This window comes from Ursus maritimus, unplaced genomic scaffold, assembly GCF_017311325.1.
Source record: "Ursus maritimus isolate PB19 unplaced genomic scaffold, ASM1731132v1 scaffold_1, whole genome shotgun sequence".
Taxonomy (NCBI): domain Eukaryota; kingdom Metazoa; phylum Chordata; class Mammalia; order Carnivora; family Ursidae; genus Ursus; species Ursus maritimus.
In genome coordinates, this window is record NW_024423343.1 from 62,055,997 (window position 1) to 62,080,333 (window position 24,337).

A 24,337-nucleotide genomic window follows, 5' to 3' on the forward strand; every position below is an offset into this window, starting at 1 on the left:
GGTAAAATGTAATTTCTGGAAGATGTTGGTTGTTCAGTGGCTTTGTTGAGTGAGTTCACTAATAACTGGACTAAACTACACACACACACACACACACAGGGTTTTTTGTCTGCTTTGTCGACTGGTGTATCCGGAACACTTAAATAGAAGAAAAGAATAATACTGAATACCTAGTAGGTACCTGATAAATATTTGTCGAATGAATGCATGATCGAGTTAACACCTGCCATTCTGCATAAAAATATATGAGGTTTTTTGTGCTCTTAGGTTTCATTGGTCTTCATCACATCACTGGCATGTGTTAGCAGCCAAAACTGGGGGTCTGCATTTGTACTGTTCAGATTTATAGACTAAGCAGGATGGGCATTCCAGAGGTTTCTGTCTTCCAGAATTATGTGTTAGGAACCAGAAGCTGGAATGCGGTCGTTTCTTACTACATTACCCAGGCAAGAATGAATTCATCATTTTTATCTCACCATTTCTCATTAAAAGCCCAATGCCAATATCTCGTCCAGAGCAGTGCCAAATTTCACATTCTGCTAAACTAAGAATGGAATGTATGTTTGAACAGCACACTGTGAGCCTATGGCAGATTAACTCTCTGGAAATGGAAAAAATATATGTATTTAACTGACCTCGAGCCAGTTAGAAAGAAATCCTCTGCATCATCTTGCCAAAATGTCGTTTGGTTGTGAACAGGGCTCCTCATTTGTCCTAGGAGATCCTGCATCTCAAATGTCAGTCCACTGCGGTCTTTTCTGCTGCTTTTTTGTCTCCCAAGCAGCTGTATCTTTGATAAGGTAGATTTGTGATGAAATATAATTGTCATCTTTTCCTTCTGTCATGAGCTACATTTTTACTCTATCGAACTATCTGTAGGATGAGGATTTTTTTTTTTAAATTCAGTTTCTAACAACAACTTAGTTGGTGTTTATGTTTCTGATTTCTCTGTAAACTTTCAACCTGTTGCTTCCTTTCAGTTAGCCCTGCTATGAAATCTCACATCAAGTTCTACTCTAACAGCGACTGGAAATTGTAATCTACCATCACCACCTTTAAAAATAAGGTCTCTTATGCATCTGGGTGGGCAACTTTAATCATGATTTTCCTGTTGTTTAATGCTTTGTGTATTTAGCTATGCTTCTGATGGATGATTGATGTATTTCCTTTTTTTAGTTCAGAATTTATTGCAATTTAAAAAATTTCCTGTCCGTAATATATATGATGGAAATAGCACTTAACTGGACTAAGTGAAGGTTTCATTTTCACTCTTCTAGAAAAACATACCTGTTTCTGGATATATAAATCAGGTTGCAAGTTTAAAAACAATATCCTTTTTTAATTTCTTGAATAATTGTTCTACACTTAGAGTCCAAATCGTCCTCTTGGTCTCATTAACTCCTCACCAGGACCTCCGAGGGGTCAAAGTTACCACCACTCTTCCAGCATTGGTCGAATATATGGCATCTTGATTTTATTTTTTCTTGTTCTGGCATAAAACTCCAATGAATTCCCTGGTACTGTTGGTTCTTCTGGGGGACGGTGGATAGGAATGTATTGGGTAGCAGAGGGAATTCCACCTGAGAATAGCTCCTTAGGACAATTTATGTGATGATTCGGCCATAAGGTTCAATCCCCTGATGATGTTCCTTTTGAAACTCATGTAATGGTCCCACATTCATCACAGTATTTTTTATTCCTTGTTTTGGGGACTGGCTGGCTTTATTGCTTAGAGGATGATCCAGGTGGTGGTTCCTTACGATGGCTGGGAGTGGATTTAAAGCCCGGAAGCAGCTGACAAGTGATGGGACATTGATCACAATCTTCAGCCTTCCCTAGCCGGGTCTCAGCCATACCAGCTAGCAGATGTCACTATTGAGGGAAAAAAGGAACAGTCAGAGTGCTGCTCCCTGGGCCTGTGGGGGCTGAGAGCTCCGGGCAGAGGATGGGGAGTGTCCTCAGCACTGCTCTTGGTTCAAGCCGTTGGTGGTCGATTGTTCCCTGTCTATCATTGTAGCTGCCCTTCACATAAAGCATAAGCAAGCAGTTAAGCTGCCCATCTTCTCACCCCTTAGCCTGCTAGAGGCAGTCTTCAGAGTATCCCCAAATACTATAGTTCTTTTAGGTGGTTTTAAACATGTTCATTCTCTCTCAAGAATTTCACGTGTGAATTTCTCAAGTCGTTCTTGAGTGTAAACCAGATCTGCTCTGTCACCGTGTTCTATTCCAGCAATGTGTTTTTTCCTCCTGATATTAACAAGGGGAAGCCTTTATCCAAGGAAGACAGTGTTGTTGTTGTTTTTCCTTAAAGCAGGAGATAAGATGTAGAAGCGTCAGCCACAAAATAACCCTCGGAACAGCTTTCCCTTCCCACAGCTTTCACTGGGACTAGCTGTCAAGGTTGTGAGGAGTTGAGGTGTTTGAAAAATCTTAGTGGAAAGGCACAAAGATCAGGAAGATGATGGTATTGTACATTGGGAAGTATCAGCCCTAATTCTTTCTCAAATGGTCCCGTGGGAGAACATGGAGGGCGTTTGCGTAGTGTTTCACTTCCTGTCTGGTGCACTATTCAGGTGCCCAAGGAGATCTTCATATAGGCCTCATGACGGCTTTGCAGGAGCAAGATGAGCTTTCAGACAAGATGGAAGCCACCCTGGTGCCTGCTTTTTGGTGTAGGGGGTGTTGGTGCTCATGAGGGGCACCAGTAGTGCCTCCTGAATCCTGATTTTTTATTTTAAATACCTGCCTTAAAACAGTAAGTCTGTTTTAAGATGGGAGGTATCTGGGAGGCAGCATGCACTGTGGTTATATATACAAGTTCTGGTGAGCCAAACTGCCTACATTCAGATCCTGCGTCAGCCCTTCCCGAGCTAAGTGACCTTGAGCAAGGTACTTCGTCTCTCTGTGCCTCAGTTTCCTCTGTGTAACGGGGCAGATGATAGGTTCAACCTCAGAGGGTGGCTGTGAGGATTGTAAGTGTAGAGCATGGTACGTATAGATACACAGAGAGCATAATAAGTCTCAGTAAATATGTTCTCACCAATTTCTTAAAGATTTTATTTGAGAAAGAGCGAGCTAACACAAGCAGGGGGAGGGGCACGGGGAGAGGGAGAGAGAGAATCTTAAGCAGACTCCCCACTGAGCATGGAGGCCAACATGGAGCTCGATCCCACAACCCTGAGATCATGAATTGAGCCGAAATCAAGAGTTGGACACTTAACTGACTGAGCCATCCAGGAGCCCTGTTATCATTAATTATTAACAATAGTTTTATTTATCCAGAAGTGATAATATCACTATTCTCGTTTGCAGAATCCTCAAAGTCAAAATGAGGAACTATCAACCCAAGGGCTTGCTCAACCAGTGGTCCTTAGAAGTCAATGAAATTAAAATCTTATTAAAAGGAACACAGAAAGACATGATTATTTGGGGGTTCTTTGGAAGTTTCAGTATTCCTGGGGTGACTTAGCACAGACTGGTCTTTGTGAAAACATCAGAACCTCCCCCAGCTTAGGGTTACCATTACCATGCCATCCTAGGATCTGATTGGAATTCCAGCAATCATCTCCTTAATGGTCTGTTTTATTAAATGATTGGACAGCCATGAACACGGTACATCAATAAAAGAGAAACATTATTTACCGTTTGTCTCAGGATTAGCGTATCTTCATATGTCCCGTAACTGCTCTACAACCTTCCATAATTAACTCTGCCACCATAGACATTTCTATGAAGAAGAGTGATGTTATCACAACGTTGACATCCTTGCTCTTCTCACAGTTGACTAATCTAAGTCTGCTCATCGTCTTCTTAACACCCTAAAAGTGTAGGACTGTGAGAAGCCTGGGGGAGGGGCTGGGGAAGGGAAGGGAGGGAGGCCAGTCGTTCTGTAGTAGAGCTGCAGTCAGGCCAGGAACTGCATTGTCCTCACTTGTGCCCCGTCTTTTGAATCAGGAATCGACTTCAGTTGCAACTCGCAGCTTTTCACTCAGTTTCTTCCATTGGGTAGGAAAAGCCAGATCTTCCCAGAGTTAATGAGGTCTTGCTGCCTTAAATAGCATCAGAATAAGCAGTCCTGCCTTGTTCTCTCTGAGGCTGCACGTACAGCCCACAGTCTTGTTTGCCCTTTTCACTGCTGTCAAACATTCTTCTGATTTTTATTCCTCAGTGCATTATTGATGATCATCCCCAAGTCAGCATCTCTTTCCCGGCTCCTCTTCTGTATTTTGATGGCTTGTGACTCCTCTTAGTCCTCGATCTCATTACTGCACACGCCGTGAGCCCCTTTTCCACATCCTCCTGAGAATGGCTCCCTTCCCTAAGATAATCAACCACTTTGTCTACATGGAGAGCAAACTACCTGCGCCTCATAATGACCTCATGGTGCTCCTTTCTTGCCTCTTCCCTTGCCAGAAGTGTTGTTTGTCTGCTTCTGTTCCTTATTCCTCAGATCAATGTGACATCTCTTGCACTTTTTTTTTTTTTAATCTGCTACCTGTTGTAAAAAGTCTCAATCCATTTGTTGTGCTTGGGTACCTAAAGCTGAAAGACAGCAAATTGGTATCTTCTCTCTTCATAGGGAGGGAATGGAAATCTGAAATTCAAATTTATTGTGTTTCATGTACTTGTGAGGGACTGGTGCTATCTGGCCCATTTGTAAGTACAGAATATTCCTGAAAGTTTGGTAATCTTCTCATTTAGAAATTCCAGTATCATTGCAAGGACCAAAGCAAAAATTGCCATAGCTGTTCCCTGGATTGCCTTGGTGGCTATTTTTAAGCATAAGAATGGTTTGGTCCCAGTCCTCAGACACCCAGCACATCCTCACGGCTGTCTGTCGTCTTCTTTCCCTGCCATTCTTCTAATTCCTTCTGCCGACGGCAACAACAACAAAAAGTTTTTGATAATTACCTTGACTGTGTCTGGCATTAAGGGCAAGATCCTTAAAGTATGCATTTAAGATTGTCTCTGTTTTCCCCATCCCCAGAAGATTGGAATTTCTAATAACTCAGTTTATTGTGCAAGGAGATGGTGCTGGCCAAGCACATCTACCTGGTGAATTCCAATCTCGAGAAACAGTAGTGAGATGAGGACTTAGAAAAGCTATGACTGTGGATACTATGACCTGAGTATTTGGCATACTCAGTATTTCCTTCCATCCTAAAATACTATGTTTTATTTAATGAATAGTAGAGAAGGGGGGGTCCATTACAACAGTGCATCTCAGACTGCTAAGAGTTTAAAGGTAAGGTAAGTTAAAGGTTTGAAAGCTACTGAATTTCTAGGATATTCATTTCTTGAAAATACCTTCTTATGACTTGTAGTAGGTACTGAATGACTATGTAAGTTAGTATTATTATGTAAGCATGGAAGTTAGTATTTATTATTAATAGTAATGCATACATGGAGTCTTTGAGGCTGTGTTTTACTATTTAGGTGACTGCTTTTCCTCCTAAATTAACGTCACATATCCACCAAGAGTTCAGTGACGCTAGTGGTTTCATTAAGGTGTACTAGCAGGTAATAAAGTTCTAACGGTGTGTGCTGTGGAAATGGGTCATGAGGAGGTGGGAACGGGTTCTGTCGACATTCTCAAATGTAAGATAAACAACTTTGTGCCTGAAGAAGGAAGTCAGTAGCCCTGGGATGTCCCTTCTAACTTCAAGACACGTGATAAGCTGCTTTTCCACTACTAACTTTATTCATACCACTTTGGTAAAACAAATGTACAAACAAAAAAAAATCAATTTGGAATTTCTTGCACTGAAGTTGGGATTTTTTTGTTTTGTTTTGTTTTTTTTTACCCCAGTGTCATTTTTATCTTCTTTGCAATAATGGCTCTTCCTTCTCCATTACCCTGGTGGTAAGAGAACAATGTCAGGAGAGAAAAATGGATTCGCTGATAGAGGGTTTCTTATCTGTTCAATTAGGATAACTAATATAGTCAGATACGGTGACTTCTCCATTAACGAATCATCTGGGGAAAAGAGCTCCTCTATGTAAAGTTAGTTGCATTAGCCCACGCCCCACGCACAGCAGCATATTAGAATAGCCAAGCCGGCCTGCGTGAGAGTACCCAAGTCGGGTATTTCAATTCCTCCTTTAATTTATCTGAATCCAGGCAATGTACTACATTAATTCTTTTCACAGTCTACGTGAGAACATCATTTTACATGGGCAGTAAATGTAAAGACTGGCCTTACATGTATAAAGCTTTTCATTTTAAAATAACATGCAAAAGTTGTCCTATTTAATGATAGGTTCCATTCTAATCAGCATGTCCTATGACTATTAAAGTCTTTCCACTTTGCCAAAGCCAAATTGGAATTTTAGATTTCTTTGGCCAAACTTTCAGCAAGAGTGATAATGTTTTTCAGTGTATGTAGTCCACATCACTAACTGGTGTCCTACTGAAAACTTCTCCTGGAAGGTGAAGCCTATCCTCCTTGGTGGACGAGGCCCAGACCATCAGCCCCTGCCAGCTTCCTCACCTGGGTCTCCTGCGGCCCCTTTGTTTCAGGCTCACTGCCGAGCACGCTGGACCCTCAGTGGTGCTCTCAGACTTGCTCTGCTGCCATCTTTCACATGCTCTTCCTCTACCTGGCACATTCCCATTCAGCTGGCAAACCCCTACTCTTCTTTCTAGATGTAGATTAAGTATCACTCTTCCTGAAGTCCTGCCCAGAACTACCCTCCAGGCAGTTGGCCTTTGCCTTATCCCTTATCCCTACCCCACCACCAACACTTGTGGGGTCTTGCTATCATCCTTGGGTTATGAACTGCCCACACACTAAGCAAGGCAGGGTTCACGTCACTTGTGTTTGTATGTCCCCAGCATCTAGTGGGAAGACCAGTGAGCTGGTACACACTTGTGTAAGAATTTGTTTAAAAACTGAACATTGGACACAATTGAAAAACACATCTGCTTTAAAGTCGTGGGTCTTAGTAGTCCACAGCTTTTCTTGTACACAACTTCTCAACACACCGTCCCCTCCCCCCGTATCCCCAGCCATTGGGCCACAACATGGAGGGCCCACGTTCTCTGTGGTCTCCTCATGAGCAACTTTCTTACAATTAAATCTGCATATGAAGGATCTTTGAGTAAGTACTACTTCCCAACCCCCTTTGAGACTTGGGAGGGTTGGAAAGAGTAGAGGTTAAAGTCTGGAAGGCTTTGAGTTTTCACATTGGAATAAATGCACGCACAGGAGAGTAGGAGAACACAGTTTAAATCCCAATGATGATTGAGGGAGAGAAGACCAGGGCATGTTGTCAGGGTCGAAGGGATAACCTTACAAGAGTGAGCACTACATACCCAGCTTCCAGCATCTGGGAGACCTAGTGCAGAAGGGAGGGATGACGATGTCTCAAGTTCAATGTACTGTAATCAGAAAGTACACTTGAATGCCTGAATTCCTCATAGGTTTCATTGAATTTTAGGGACAAAGAGAGGTTACACCCCTTCCTTCCACCATAAAGGAGAATAATTCCATCTCTACTACTTTCTAATTGCCTTAAATTTGTTTACCAAGAAATCGATCCTTCTATCCATAATGAGAGACCAGGCTCAAATTTAATTGCAGATTCCTAGAAGAGTTAACATAATATCCTTGACAAAATGTGCCGCTGGTTTATTTTCATTCATTCAATCCGTAATTATTTATGTGCACCTTCTGTGAGCCAGACCCTGTGCTGGGTATTACGTGTACAACAGTGAGCTAAGTAGACCTTGTTCTGTCTTTGTGCTACCTTGGCCAGTTGGAGAGGGGGGAGAGTTTTTCAGGCATTTAACAAGGTCGAGGAGGTTCCTTCTACGGCATGGGGTAGAAACTGGAGGTCTGAAAAGACCAGCCTTTATGTCACTCTGATCAGCTCTGGTTCTTTTTATCTTTATGGGCTTCTGAAAAACTACGTCCTAATCCTGTTAACCAGGTACTTGCAGATCTTTCCTTTGTAAATTCATTTAGCACCTACTGGGTGCCAGGTTCAGTGTTTGGTACTGGCTGGGACTCTGGAGGTGACAGGTGGTGTCTGTTTTCAAGGAGCCTCAGTCTAGATCCCTTGTAAGTAGGACGACCATACCAATTTATCAGATAAACCAGGACATTTTTGAGAGCGCAAGGCGAAAAGGATCTCTCGCAGGGTGATATGTAAACATACATCCTGCATTTGTGGCTGTCAAGTCATTTTTCTTCTGGGAACAGCCTTTGAAAAGGAACTGCTGTCTCTTGACAGAGGTTCTGATGCTTTATTAGGCAACTTGTGTCTCCTTCTGTCTCCTTGGGAGTCAGTGACATAATGACAGCCCCAGGATGGGTGGTAAACCTGGACAAACATTGTGTGTGGGTTCCTTGGCTTTATGGAAACAGAAAACCAGGGCCTAACTTTTTATTAAACATGTTCTTTTTAAAGCTCACCTTAGTGGCACAAGAGTTTAATACAAAAATTTCAAAAGATTTAAAAAATTTAAAAAAAAATTGTTGTAGACTGATCCCATACAACAAATCCCAGAACTAGTATTAATAGGCATGTTCAAACTATCCTCTCTGTTGTGTGTCAGCCTTTAATTTCTGTACGTATTTTATGGTCCCCAACCTGTGATTTTGCAGTGACTCTACCAGCTGTGCTTTGTGTGCTGTGTGGACTGCCCAGTGGCCCTTCGCACAGCTAGGTGGTACCTCAGATTTCTGGTAGGGGCATCCGCATTCACTATGACTCCTACCACCACCCTGATCAGAGCAGTTAGCTGTCCCCGGCGACTCCCTTTATGTTATCAGCAAGTGCTGCATGCTGTCTTTCAAAGAGAGGTGTAGTTACCCTTAATGGGGAAAGGGGAATTGGTCAGGGGGTAAGGGAGAAAATTATGGAGATGGTCTTTCAGATTTAATCATGTGTAAAGTGAGACCTTCGCTCAGTGCAATTAATGTCTCACATTTACTAGATAAGATCAAAGCTGCAGGTACAAAGCAAAAAGTCTGTCAAACTCATGCCAGCTTATTTTCATGCAACAATTAACAATGATTTGTTAAAAATTAAAAAATACAGAACAAATGTTAAATTGAATATGACACTATGACAAGAAGCTTCTTTATGAAGTATTTAATTTTATTTCATAAGCTTTTTTCCACATTCCTATTCTCTCTTCATCTTTTATTCTACTGTTGTGAAGTTTGCAAAAATTTCCATTTCAATATCTTACCTGTTGTTGGAGGTACTATATACCACAGCCAGTTTTAGACTTGATCCAAACCCATCTACCAAGAATGGTGAAGGGAGGAAGGGGGCAGGTTAGTATTATTTGGGGAACAGTCCATTCAGTGTGATCCACGTACTGGCTTGTGCCACAATGACAACCAATGTTCTTCAGTATGTTGTGGAGTTCAACTCACTTTTGCAGGGGGTGGTGAGTGGAGGTAACAAGACTTTCTCAATGAAGAAGGCAACGACTGATTTCCATCTGGTGCACACTCCATACCTCACGTGGACCTGGAAACGTTTTGGCACCTGGCTACTTTGAGTTTCACTTGGTCTATGGCATAGGGAAGGTAATTTTCCAAAGTTTATATTATGTATTATAAATAGCATTAGATTTCAGGTCCTTTATTCTTTAAGCTATATCCTAATCTAGAATGAAGTCCCAGTCAACCCTTGAATTGGTTTGATTTCTTATTACTAAAGAAGTGAATTGGGGCGCCTGGATGGCTCAGTCATTAAGCGTCTGCCTTCAGCCCAGGTCATGATCCCAGGGTCTTGGGACAGAGTCCCACAGTGGGCTCCCTGCTCAGCGGGGAGCCTGCTTCTCTCTGTCCCTCTCCTTCTCTGCTTGTGCTCTCTCTGTCTCTCAAATAGTTAAATAAAATCTTTAAAAAAAAAAAATTAAAAAAATAAGTGACTTGTTCTTCCTTGGTCTGTACTTTTCACTGGCTATTAAACCCTTCCAATGCTTTAAAATATACACAAAGAAGAAAATAACTCAAGAAATGAAGATAGAGTAGGCGTCCCCCTCTGGGGCAGTGCCACATAATATAAAAGGAAGCCCAGCTCCCCTCCTCCATGTAGGATGGCCAAATACATGTGTGAGAAACATTTGTGTTTGGACTGCGGCCGCCACGGGCCGGACGAGGAGTCCTTCAGGTTTCTCCAAGCTGTGAGCCTACACCAGATGGCTCTGCGTCAGTTGGCTGCATTGGCCCATAATTTAAATAGCATTCCTCTTATCGGTGTGTTTATGATCTCATTAATTTTAACTTTTCCAAAGCTTTTCCCTGTCCAAAAGCCACTAGGTTAAATCTGAAGCTGTGTGTGTCCTATTAGTATGTGATTATTGAAAAACCTTGTTATAAAACAAATCAAGATAAAGCAAGAGTGACAATAAGAAAAGTTGATCCCATGAATTAAATGTTTCATTGCCCTTTGATGTATTTCCTCTGATTAGAACTTTTCTAGAATTCATACGATTTGACAAGGTCATAAAGACCACTTTTAAAGCTTATTTCTGTAAGTGTTTTTGTTTTCAATCAAATGATGATAGGCACCGAAGAAGACATCAATTGTTCTTAGTCTTATACACAGAGTACAGGGGAGAGCAGCTGCCCCGGCGTCTTACTTTGTAGTATTTGCTACATATAAGTTGTCTTTCAACAGTGTTTGGGGGATTGTCATTAAAATCCTGGAGTTCTTACCTTCCTGCTTTATATGCATATAGTCTTGTTCATATTTCCAGAATGTGCTCTTGGGTGTGAGACTCTTCTCTTGGAATCTAGACATCTAGTATAATTAAATAAGACCTATTGCTGTGAACAGGGAAGACCTGGACAGGTTTTTCTTTTTACCTCTAGAAATAAATCAAAGTTGGGTGGATTTCCTGTATCTTATCTCTTCTGCCTTCCACGATACAATCATTTCCTTCTCTTCTTAATTCTACTCAGACTTGTGATCTACACATTTAAAAATCAGTAGTAGGGTTGGGAGTTCTGAACTCTATGGGGAGCTCTTGGAGATTTTCCAAGATGCAGACTGATGCTGTTTGAGCTCTGAGACCTTCATATCTGTTTGTTGTTGTTGTTGTTGTTGTTTTTTATCATGTACTAGATGAAAAGCTTAGCTCTTGGATGAAGAAACTTCGTTAAATTTCATAACAAAGGCTTTGGTTCTTTTTAGAAAAAGCCTTCTACTTAACCGAGAAAAGCCACACCTGAATTTATAGAAACTCTTAATTGTTAGAAAGTGACCTTAAAAAGACTACACAAAATACGCACGTGGAAAGATGCTCTACCAGGGAAATGCAAATTAAAATTATGTTGGCAAGTGTGTAAGAAACTGGAACTCCCTCACGCTGCTGGAAGGACTGTAAAAATGGTACAATCGCCCTAGAACACATTTCAGTAATTTCTTATAAAGTTACACATACATCTATATGAGCCAGCCGCTCTACTCCTAGGTATCTGCCCCAGTGAAAGGACAGTGTGGGTCTATGCAGACTTAAATGTGAACACTGCAGATAACAGCTTTATTTGTAATGGCAAAACCTGGAAACAACTCAAGTGTCCATCAAAAGATGAATATGTAAACAAACTGTGGTATATCCATACAGTGGAATACTACTTAAAAAGGTACGAATTATTGACACATTACAGCATGGATGAATTTCAAAATAATTATGGTGTATGAAATAGACAAGATAAGTATACTCTATATGGCTCCATGTGTATAAGATTTTAGAAATGCAAATGATAGTGACAGCAACCAGATCCGTGGTTTCCAAACAGATATAAAGGTCTCAGAGCTCAAACAGCAACAGTCTACATCTTGGAAAATCTCCAAGAGCTCCCTATAGAGTTCAGAAACCTCAACCCTGCTATGGATTTTTAAATGTATAGATCACAAGTCTGAGTAGAATTAAAGAAGAGAAGGAAATGATCATATCATGGAAGGCACAAGAGATAAGACACAGTGGAAAGAGCGACAGAGAAGGGAAGGTGGAGGGAATTACAAAGTTTTTGATGAAATCTTGACATATTTTTGATATGTTCCTTATTTGTGGTGGTTTCATTGGTGTATGTGTATCAGAACTTATCAAATTATACACTTTAAATATGTACAATTTATTATGTGTCAGTTGTACTTCAATAAGGCTGTTCTTTTTTTTTTTTTTTTTTAAGATTTTATTTATTTATTTGACAGAAGGAAAGACAGCCAGTGAGAGAGGGAACACAAGCAGGGGGAGTGGGAGAGGAAGAAGCAGGCTCCCAGCGGAGGAGCCCGATGTGGGGCTCCATCCCAGGACCCTGGGATCACGCCCTGAGCTGAAGGCAGACACTTAACGACTGAGCCACCCAGGCGCCCCTAAATAAGGCTGTTCTAAAGAGAAACAAAAGGCCTCACCTCTAAGTTGCTTACGTTAATATGGGAAGATGTTAGTAGGTATTTGGGACAGCAATTTAAGGTTACCAGGGCATGACCCCAGTGAGTATCTGGTAAAAGCTGAAACCCCTCCCCTGAGAAATGTGCACACAAACTTTTACCTGTAATTTAGAGGGTTTTAAAACTAAACACCCCAGGTGAAGGCACCTATCTTTTGAAGAACCCAAGCACATTTTAACATCTATGTCTCCCAAAGCAGTAATCCTCTTTGTTTTTCCAAAGCAGATACATTCTTACCTTCATCTCAGGTGAATTTTGGATATGCTTGGCAAGAGTGATTTTAAAGTTTAGCCCTTCTGCATACAGTATTTTTAGTTTTTTACTTTCTTCATCCTCATTCGAAAGAGGAATTAAGCCATAAACATACTGGTATGTCCTCTCCTCCAGCTAAAATGAAGCTACAATTTCATTGATTATACCATTTCATTGCTTTCAAAATGAGCTATAATAACATAATGATTATTGGGCACTTCCATTACCTCACTCTGGTCCAGTTCATAAAACTCCACCTTAAACACAATAAAGGAACTTCAGGACCAACATAGTAATTTTATGATTATATTTTAAAGGACAGATTCAATACCTGCCAGTTTAGTTTTCCAGACTGTTTCAGACTTTCACATTATGCCAAGATAATACTAAAAAACTGGAATTTACCCAAACCTTAAGGAGAATGGCAAGTGTATTTATTTTTTATTTCCCATAATCTTTTTCTGATATAAATAATGCTAGTACGCAAGTCTTTTTGATATTTTTTGTCTCAAAGGCTAATTTCTTATGGTACCTGTAACATTCCTAAAATCTCTTCTAATTACTTCTTTTTCTCACCATCTACAAATCTAATGCACAGAAATGGCAAATAATATACTCAGTCCCCCTTTTCCTCTAATATTTTATTTATCATTTGCACTGTTTTTTTTTAACACGTCAGAATGGCCAATGTTTTATTATTTTAATTCTAATACAGTTAACATACAGTGAAATATTAGTTTCAGGTGTACAGTATAGTGATTCAATACTTGCATACATCACTCAGTGCGCATCACGAGTGCCCTCCTTAATCCCCATCACCTGTTTCATCCATCCCCGCCCCCAACCCATCTCCTCTCTGGTAACCATCAGTTCTCTATGGTTAAGAGCCTGTTCCTTGGTTTCTCTCTCTCTCTCTTTTCCTTTGCTTATTGGTTTTTTTCTTCAATTCCACATGAGGGAAATCGTAAGGTATTTGTCTTTCTCTGAGTAATTTCTCCTAGCATTATACTCTCATGTGTCTGTTGGCCACCTGGATGTCATCTTTGGAGAAATGTCTGTTCATGTCTTCTGCCCATTTTTAAATTGGATTGTTTGGGGTATTTTGGGTATTGAGTTGTATAAGTTCTTTATATATTTTGGATACTAACCCTTTATTGGATGTCATTTGCAAATATCGTCTCCCATTCAGTAGGTTGCCTTTTAGTTTTGTTGATTGTTTCCTTCAAAAGTTATGCAAAACCTTTTTATTTTGACATAGTCCCAATAGTTTATTTTTGCTTTTATTTCCCTTGTCTCAGAAGACATATGTAGAAAAATGTTATAGCCAATGTCAGAGACATTACTGCCTATGCTCTCTTCTAGGAATTTTATGGTTTCAGGTCTCCCATTTAGATCTTTAATCCATTGAGTTTATTTTCATGTATGGGATCAGAGTGGTCCAGCATGTAGCTGACCAGTTTTCCCAGCACTGTTTTTGAAGAGACTGTCTTTTTCCCCATTGGATATTCTTTCCTGCTTTATCAAAGATTAATAATATCATTGTGGGTTCATTTTTTATTTTCTATCCTGTTCCAAAAATCTACATACCTGTTTTTGTGCCAGTACCCTACTGTGTTGATTACTACAGCTTTGTAATATAATTTGAAGTCTGAAATTGTGATACCTCCAGCTCTGCTTTTCTTTTTCAAAATTGCTTTGGCAATTCCGGGTCTTTTCTGGTTCCAAAAAAGTTTTAGGATTTTTTTTTCTAGTTTTATGAAAAACGCTACTGGTATTTTGATACGGATTTCATTAAATCTGTACATTGCTTTGGATAATATAGGCATTTTAACAATATTTGTACTTCCAGTCTATTAGCATGGAATGTCTTTCCATTTCTTTGTGTCATCTTCAATATCTTTCAGTGTTTTACAGTTTCCAGAGTACAGATCTTTCACTTCTTTGGTTAGGTTTGTTCCTAGGCATCTATTTTTGGTGCAATTGTAAGTGGGATTGTTTTCTTAATTTCTCTTTCTGTTGCTTCATTATTAGTGTACAGAAATGAAACAGATTTCTGCATATTGATTTTGTATCCTGCAACTTCACTGAGTTCATTTATCAGTTCTAGTAGTTTTTTGGTGGAGTCTTTAGGGTTTTCTGTGTATACTATCCTGTCATCTGCAAATAGTGGAAGTTTTACTTCTTCTTTACCAGTTTGGATACCTTTTGTTTCTTTTTGTTGTCTGATTGCTCTGGCTAGGACTTCTAGTACTATATTGAATACAGATGGTGAGAGTGGACATCTCTGTCTTGTTCCTGACCTTAGGGGAAAGGCTCTCAGTTTTTCCCCATTGAGCATGAATTTTGCTGTGGGTCTTTTCATATTTGGCCTTTATTATGTTGAGGTATGTTCTCTCTAAACCTACTTTGTTGAGGGCTTTTATCATGAATGGATGTTGTACTTTGTCAGATGCTTTTTCTGTGTCTATTGAAATGATCATATGGTCTTTATCCTTTCTCTTGTTGATGTGATGCATCATGTTTGATTTGTGAATATTGAGCCACCCTTGCAACCTAGGAATAAATTCCATTTGATCATGGTGAATGATTTTTTTAATGTATTGTTGGATTCTGTTTACTAGTATTTTGTGGAGGATTTTTGCATCTATGTTCATCAGAGGTATTGGCCTGTAGTTCTCTCTTTTCTCTGGTGTCTTTATGTGGTTTTGGTATCAGGGTGATACTGGCCTCACAGAATGAATTTGGAAGCTTTCCTTCTATTTTTTGGAATAGTTTGAGAAGAATAGGTATGAAGTCTTCTTTAAAGGTCTGGTAGAATTTGCCTGTGAAGCCATCTGGTCCTGGACTTTGGTTTGTTGGGAATTTTTCAATTACTGATTAAATCTCCCTGCTGGTAATTGGTCTGTTCAAATTTTTATTTATTCCTGCTTCAGTTTTGGTAGTTTATATATTTCTAGGAATTTATCCATTTCTTCTCAGTTATCCCATTTGTTGGCATATAGTTTTTCATAATATTCTCCTACAATTGTTTGTATTTCTGTGGTGTTAGTTGTTATCTCTCCTCTTTGATTGGTGGTTTTGTTTATCTGAGTTCTCTGTCTCTCTCTGATGAGTCTGGCTAGTGGTTTATCAGTCTTGATCTTTTGAAAGAACCAGCTTCTGGTTTCATTGAACTCTTCTGTTGTTTTTTTCATTTCTATATCATTTATTTCTGCTCTTATCTTTATTATTTCCTTCTTTCTGCTAGTTTTAGGTTTGTTGTTCTTTTGCTACCTCGGTTAGGTATAAGGTTAGTTTGTTTATTCATGGTTTTTCTTCTCAATGTAGGCCTGTACTGCTATAAACTTCCCTCTCACAACTGTTTTTGCTGCATCCCAAAGGTTTTAGACCATTTTGTTTTCATTTTCATTTGTTCCCATGTACTTTTTGATTTATTTGATTTCTTGGTTGACCTGTTCATTGTTTAGTAGTATGTTATTTAACCTTCATGTATTTGTGGTCTTTCCAGATTGTTTCTTGTGGTTGATTTTCAGTTTCATAACATTGTGGTCAGAAAAGATACATGGTATGACTTTGATCTTTTTGAATTTGTTGAGAGTTGGTTTATGGCCTAACATGTGATATATACTGAAGAATGTTCTGTGTGCTTGAAAAGAATGTGTAGTCTGCTGTTTTAGGATGGAATGTTTGAATATATCTGTGAAATCAGTCTGGTCCAGTGTGTCATTCAAAGCCACTGTTTCTTTATTGGTTTTCTGTTTAGGTGATCTGTCCATCGATGTAAGTGGGGTGTTAAATTCCCCTACTATTATTACTGTCAATGATTGTTATTAACTGTTTTATGTATTTGGATGCTGCCATGTTGGGTGCATAAATATTTACAATTTTTATATCTTCTTGTTGGATTATCTCTTTTATTATTATTTAGAGTCCTCCTTTGTCTCTTTTTATAGACTTTGTTTTAAAGTCTATTTTGTCCAATATAGGTATTGCTACTCTGGCTTTCTTTGACATCTATTTGCATAATAAATGTTCCTCTACCCCCTCGCTTTCAGGATGCAGATATCATTCAGTCCGAAATGAGTCTCTTGTAGGCAGCATGTAGATGGGTCTTGTTTATTTATCTACTCTGTCACCCTATGTCATTTGATTGGAGCATTTAAGCCATTTACATTCAAAGTAATTATTGATAGATACGTATCTGTTGCCATTTTGGTACTTGTTTTGTGGTTGCTTTTTAGTTTTTCTCTGATACTTTTTTCCTCTTTTTCATGGTTTGCTGGTTTTCTCTAGTGATATATTTGGATTCTTTTTTTTTTTTTTTTTTGCATATCTGTATTTTTTTTTTGATTTGTGGTTACCATTCAGTTTATATATAACATCTTCTGCATTTGACAGTCTACATTAAGCTGATGTTCACTTAATTTTGAAGTCATTCTTTAATCTTCTCCCCTCTACATTTCAGATATTTGGTAACATATTTTACATCCTTTTATTTTGTGCTTCTCTTTCATTTGCACTGACTTATAAATTTGCTAACAGAAATGCCTTCTAAGGTGGTTCTACAATGTTTGTCCTATTTAGTCTTAAGGTTTCCAAGGGGAATTCCCAAAGAGGAACAAAGCTAAGAGTCATCAGCCAACAATAATCCCAGCAGGTGGGAGAACATTTGCCTCATTCTTAAAGAGAAGACCTGGGCTGCACACCAAACTATCCACAATAGTCCGCCCCTTGTACTGCTTGGATCCAGCTGGGAATAGTTCCTCTAGCAATGGTTGGTTTCTTTTCCTGGGGAAGGTTGTAAGAGGGAAGGTTAGTGGTATGACTTAGTTCTCGTTGCTGTAGATAGTCTTGAGGCCACACTGATGCTAATCATGTCCATCCTGTACTTACCATTGTAGATTCCCTTTGTTGGGGCTACCACCTATGCTAGTCTGGTGGTTTATCTGCAGAGTGACCTAGACTCTCATCTCTTAAAAACAATGAAAAGTAGCCAGTTTTGCTGGTTCCTTATAGATGAAATGGGATGGAGGTAGTAGAGATGAAGAGAAGTAAACAATCTCAAACAGATTAAAGACAAAACTGTTGGAGAAGTCTCATCTGACTGCTGGGTAGAGGCTGAGCCATTGAGGAACGAGGATGGAAGCAGGGAGACGGTCGGCTATTGTGTGGTCTAGACGAGAGACAGTGGTAGCTGTACTTGGGTCATACATAGCCAGTGGAAGTGGTAAGAAGTCATCAGTGTCTGTAGATATGGGTATATTTCAAAGATAAACCTTTTGCAGAGTTGAATAAGATTTTGTCTGGGTTATCAAAGAATTTGAGTCGAGTGGGGAAATGAGCTCTGTAACAGATTGTTTCAGCACATAATGATGAAGAATGGTGGTAGATATCTAGAGGAGAGGGGAGTGGTTATGGAGCCCTTCCTGGGAAAATCTAGGGTAGGACATGGCAGAAAATGAACTAGAGAGGTGGGTTGGGTCAGACTATGGAGAGTCTCATAAGACCACATTAAAAACTTGGACTTAATCCTGAAGTTGATATGAATAGCTAAATGGTATTATATAAGGAGGCAACACATCCCAGGTCATGACTTAGATTCTCCAAGTCACTCTGGTGAGTGTAAGAGGGCTCATGAGTTAAGACTGAAGGCGGGGAAGCCAGTTAAGATATGCAGTTGTCCAGGCTAGAGATAGTAAGCTAACATTTGTTATGTACTTGCAATATATCAAGCACTAGTCTGAACACCGTATGTGTATAAACTCATCCCCAGAAGAGCTCTATCACGTCGGCACTATTAATATCCGCATTTCACAGATACGTGGACTCCAGCACACAGACGCTAACATAAACTTGCCCAAGTTCATGGGGCCACATGGCTCTAAGCAGGAGGCAGGATTTTACCTAAGCGCTCTGACTGGAGAATTCATGCACTTACGCACTGTGCTACACTCATATCCTGAAGATAAGAGCTTGGAGATTTAGGGAAAATAATAGGGCAAATCTCTTGTATTTTGTCCCAAACATAATTATTATCTGTAATTTTGCATTAACGTTACAGCGGTATCCATGAGAGATCCACCCTCCTATCGTTCCTTTTCTTCCTTACTGAGAAGCTTGGATTCTCTCTTGGTACCTGTGTCTCTTGCTTGCTTGGCGATCCTTTGCTGCCTTTCTGCAGCAACGCGGGGTACAGAGCAGGTGTTTGGGACATGTCTTTGGATCAGACAATATTGTGACATCAACTCATCAGGTAACCCAAGTCTGTGCTTTCATCATCTCTCGGAATGTCCTCTTGGGGGAATGCATTGGACTTGGTGTTCACTGGGGTGCTTTTCTTCACAGCTTTTGTTTGGGAATAGCTCAATTTGGTAATTTCACTCACGGCCCCCGGAACGTCAGTACTATGTGAGATTGTTGTGAAATACACTGGTATCTGGAGAGAAAAGTGTATCTTTCCACTAATCACTTGTAATACAAACACTGACTGTAAATAGTCATTATGTAACTGTTACTTTTCTAACTGTCCAAATGTGGAGAATCTGAGTAGTACAAGGAGTGTATAGAGAAAACAGGGTCTGGAGAATGCCTGACTTAGTTTGCCGAAGAAATGTCGGCTCTGCTGCCTTGCCTCTAATGGATGACCCCCAGGACAATCTTATTTCTGTCTATTTGTATTCGAATAGGGAGGTACTGAGCACCGGCATCTTTTTCCTGTGGTTGTTAAAGATATTATTACAGTTTCATGAAGCACAGTACCTACCGTACGTTAGGTCAAATGTTATCCAAAAAGAGCACCTAGCACTGATAGGGGTTCAAGCCTAAGTGGAACCCAGAGACCCCCAAATAGCCAAGAAATAGATGGCTCACACAAAGGTATCCTGTAGCCACAGCGGGAGGGCAAGAGGGCCACAACCCCTGGTACCTCGGTGAGTGTTTTCTGTGTCCTTTGTGGCCAAGAAACAGAGCACTTGTGACTGAAGAGAGTGGGCTGGGAAGGTGGGCAGGGGCAAGCTCAAGGAAGACACCAGTCTGCGTCAGAAACTAGGAGAATGAGTTCTATTTGGGAAAGCCAGGGAGAATTGGAAATATGTTGGTGGCCACCGGGTAGGCAGGGTTCAGAAGCCCCGTGTTTTGGGGAAACCTAAAGCGTCCTAAAGCATGAAGTTCAGTGTCACCAGCACACACTTGAGAAGCTCTGAAGTTAACCAGCCCTATCCAGCCCTTCCGTCTCCGCTCACGTTCCAGGTAAGGCACATTTTTATTTTTGAAATCCAGGTGCACAGTCAGGAGAAGGGAGAAAACAGTGACACCCATCTTTTTAATGAGCATTGCTAGTGGAAGAGAAATTAGCATCACCTTGAATTTTATGTGATGTCAGTTAAATGAAGGTATTTTATTGCACTTTACAACAAATTAGAATCAACTAAATTGAAAATAAGCCTAGCAGCTGGGATAAGTAATCAGGTAAGTGGCCAGTTTTGCTATTTTTGCTTTGAGTTGAAGACAGAATTTGAATTTCTAATGTCCCTGAGGTGTAGGGCTCACAATTGGGGAGTGTGGTTTCCGGGATGATTGTTGAAGATGCTAGCGTTTCAGCTTTGCCCTCCAAGTCTACAACTCGCGTAGCCATGCTCCTTGGAGACTGGCACTAGCACATAGGCACGCACCCCAGAGAGAGGGCTGTGAACTCGTGCAGGACAGAGCTCTGCTTTTGGCGGAACGTTACAGAGCAGACTGGAAATAGATGACCCAGAACAAGGCAGTAAGTCATCCACATTAACTGAGAGCCTCCAATGAAAGGACTGAAATTCATAGGAAGACATTATGGCGACTCATGAAATCAGCCAAATCAGAGGAACTATTAGAACACTTTTTATGTTTTAAGAAAATAGTGACAGTGCGCACTTGCTGCAATTTGCATCCAGTCAGAATGCCCTGACATCATAAATACTGGCTTTGGTGGACAGAACTTCACAGCCAAGCTTTTCACTCCACGAGCCAATGTTTCTCGTGTGGATTACTACATGATTTTAGCATCTGAAATAGGCTCAGGAAACTGCTGAGGAGGCCAACAGATGCTTGGCGATGATAACTCTGTTGACCTTGGTGGCCCAGGACCTACCTGACAGGTGTGCAGGTTGGCTTGTGTGGGCAAAAGAAAGAGGAGGAAAAGGTGGGGCGGGGTGGGGGTGGGGGGTTACCATAAACGAAACTTTGCAGATCGTTTGGAGTGGAAATATTAAGGGCAACAAATGAAGATAAACTGATGCTTGTAATTATGGTTTATAAAGAGAAATAGGCCATATTGAGTATATAATTTTCGTTTCTTTCCTGCTCTGCAGCTGATGGATTAAATGAAATAAACTGATCTGCAGAAAATCCACGTCTCTGGGTTGTTCTTAGTCAACCTTAGAGAAACGTGAAATATGCAGATTTCTTTCTCTTCTTTAGACTTTCTACTTGAAACACTTTTCTCAAAATATTTGTTATCTTAATTTTTTTTATCTTAAAATAGTCATAACTTTTCAGATACCTAATTACTGAAGCAGCAGCAAACTTTCCAAATGAAAAATAAAAAGGATACACAGACCTTTCTCTCATTTCTTCAGTAGTCCTTTCTTTTTCCCTAACCAGCAGCGCTTACGTGATTTTCAGTACTTGATATTTTAGATTTGGATGTGGAAAGAGCCAGGTTTTAAATTTCTGTCATCATTACCTTCTGAGAATTCTGTACCCTAAGCCAGGGGAGTAAGCAGGAAAAGTGGACTTCTCTGCTAGAGTATCAAATATATCATGACACCGCAAAGGGGGGATGGGTCTCTGATGAATCCCGTTAATGCTGAAACATATCTTCTCTACTGAACTCCAAACTGACAGCCTCTAGTGCTTGACCTGGTTCCGCCAGCTTGGGTATTGTTCAAGGTGGCACCTCCCTGGTTTGACTGGTCATTGGGCTCTGAAAGCATGAACACATCTTCCCGAGTCGTAGAGGTTATCCACTGTATTTTGTTGCTTTGATAAAAATGGGTGCAGAGAATTGAGTGAAATTATGGGAGAGGGGTTCAAAAGTACTGACCTTATTCTTTTCCAGAAAAACCGTTCTTTGCAGTGCCTCTATTTTGTGCTGCCCTCTGCTGGCTAATAAATTAGGTAGTATTGCGTGTTGAGAAAAACAGCTGTAGAAAACACTGGGGGCTGCTATCACTTCTACTTGCCACTAGAAAGTCATTTCCCATTTTGTTGTATGAAATGTGGGCTCAGCGTATACTGATTAATTCAGATGCGCTGAAGATATAAATTGTAGAAAATGTGTGAGGCTAATTTGGTTATTTATATGGACTTTGTAACGCCTGTGAAAGAAATAATTCTGCAGCTTATTGCATGATTAGCCAGATTTTCCAAATCATTGATGTGAAAATCCAGTGTTACTGTAAATGATACGGACATTTTTTCTCCACGTTTGTATTTTTCAGTGGCTGCTAATTTACAGAAGATTGTAGATGATCCCAAAGCTTTAAAAACCTTGACATTTAAGTTGGTAAGTTCAAAGTTCTGGAAAGAAGGTAAATATTTTGCTGTGCTCTGCCAGCAAGGAGTAACAACACAGTGTAATAACTTGCTCTGTCATTCCACTGCTGCGCTTGCTTTCTTCTGGGATCCAGTTTTGCATTTGTCCTTTGCCGGTTTAACCTTTGGGAATGTTTTCTGACCATGACTGGGAATTTCCTCTTGGATAAGCGTGGCTTGTTTCGCAGTGCATCTCTCAGAGCGGCCGTGTGAGAATCTTGGAGCCCGTACCATTTTGCCTCTAGTTTGTATGGCACCTTGACCATATAGACAAAATTAAGCCTAATTCCAACCAACACTCTTAATAAAGCTTCCCTAAAGTGAAAGCCAGGTGGTTCTAACTTGTAAAAATTGAGGCTGATTGTTGTAGAAATGGTTTAGGTAATTGGAAGCGATTGTGGAGCTCCTCACTGAAGGCTAGTGAACAAAGACATAACGTTTTAACACCACCTTTCGAATCACGGTAATAGATTCTCGTAGAAAAGAGGTGTTGCCGCACTTTTTCTGCACTAGTGGACTTAAAATTTAAGAACTAGAGCGGCCAGAGAGATACAGATCCTGAGCGCCCAGGCATCGTTCTGAAAGCTAGAGCTAGGGTGACCATGGCTGGAAACGGGGGAGCCGTCCAGACAGTCAAAAGCGACGATTTTCCTGAAAGTTTGAGCAAACAGTACATTAAGTGACTCATTTTAAAATTATAAATCTTATCAAGAGCCAGTCAGAATGCCTCAAGCAATTTAAGATATAAATGACTAGCACTTTGCTGTGCACAATATATATTGATGATCTTTTTTATTTTTTGTGAGAATTTAATGGAAAATGCACATGGCCAAAGATGTGAAATGATTAGTTACAGTAAATGTTAGCCCTGTGCTAATTAACTTTCTGGGTCTTGCCTCACATCTAATTTCAGATGGCTAGGCTGGGTGACAAGGCGAAAAACACACAGATTCTCACAGAAAGAATTTATCTGAAGAAATTTGTTTTGTTTTCAATAACAAAAGAACATTTTTCTCAGACATAGAATGATAAATTAACAAATTGAAAAATTACTCTTCTGCTTTAGGACTTGTGTGTCACCTCTATTATGTTTCTAATTCACCTTCATCTTTGTAAACGTTTCATTCGTATGAGACTATAGTGATGAGAAAACGGTATCCTGTGTCAGGATTTCACGCCTGTTAATGTTCCGTTATTTTTTTATAGTGTAAGAAAGAAGTTCTAACATACCACCTCCAGAAGATTTGCCTCATTTTGAATATGTAAACAGAGATAAGAGACGAAAGCTTTCGTGCTGGCTTATCCCCACACTCGCTAAACTTGCTCACCCATGAAACAGGGATAGCAGCCCTGGCCCTTTCCTGGTACCTGAGGTCTTAGAGAAACACCTTGTGTGTCCTCTCTAAACAGTAGGAAGAAGGTCAAACTCCCCTCATCTCCTACTCAATTTATTACTTCTGCAGATTCTCTCGCTTGACTCTGTCCTCTTCTCTCCATCCCTATTTCCAGCGCTCTAGCGGGATCCTCTCATCTCCCAAATCGGATCTTCCTGCCTACAGTTTGCCTGCGTCTGGCTCCGTTCACCACACTGTGGCTATAGCCAGAGTGCTTCTTCTGCATTGCAAAATGCTCCAAATACTTGAGTGGTTCTCCACTGCCCTCTCCTAAAACTCAAACCCCGGACCAGATCTCCCTTTCGGGCTTCCGCTTTAGTACCTTCCTGGGTCTCCCCTCATTCTGTCCTCTCTCATTCTCATCCTCTGTCTCCTCCTACTTTTGTCTGCTGGCCCTTTGTATGTGCTTCTCTCTCTCACTAAAATATTCTCCCAGCTTCACCAGGCTGCTGCTTTGGCCCCCCAGCACCTAGGCATGTTCCAGCTTTCTGCTTAAATTTCACTTTCTCCAGGAAGCCTTCTCTGACATCCAGTCCTGGCTCAGGTGCTCCTCCTCTATTCTGCCCCACGAATTCATCTCTCTAAGAAGTCTAGAGGCCCCAGGGGCCAGAGCCTACTGCCTAGCACAGTAGCTGGCACACAGCAGGGGGCTTGATAGTTAAAATATACCGGAATAATACAAACCTCCGTTAGAAAAA

General features: G+C 40.4%; 1 protein-coding gene across 3 annotated transcripts in view; it reads left to right on the plus strand.

The window, feature by feature from the left end:
- The window catches only part of STK39 (serine/threonine kinase 39), a 441,956-nt gene that overhangs the window by 404,934 nt on the left and 12,685 nt on the right, over nt 1–24,337 (plus strand). For all 3 annotated transcript variants that reach the window (XM_040644241.1, XM_008687066.2, XM_040644236.1), the window contains one exon: nt 22,152–22,216. In XM_040644241.1, the coding sequence (XP_040500175.1) occupies nt 22,152–22,216 (65 nt within the window). The remainder of the gene's footprint in view (nt 1–22,151; nt 22,217–24,337) is intronic.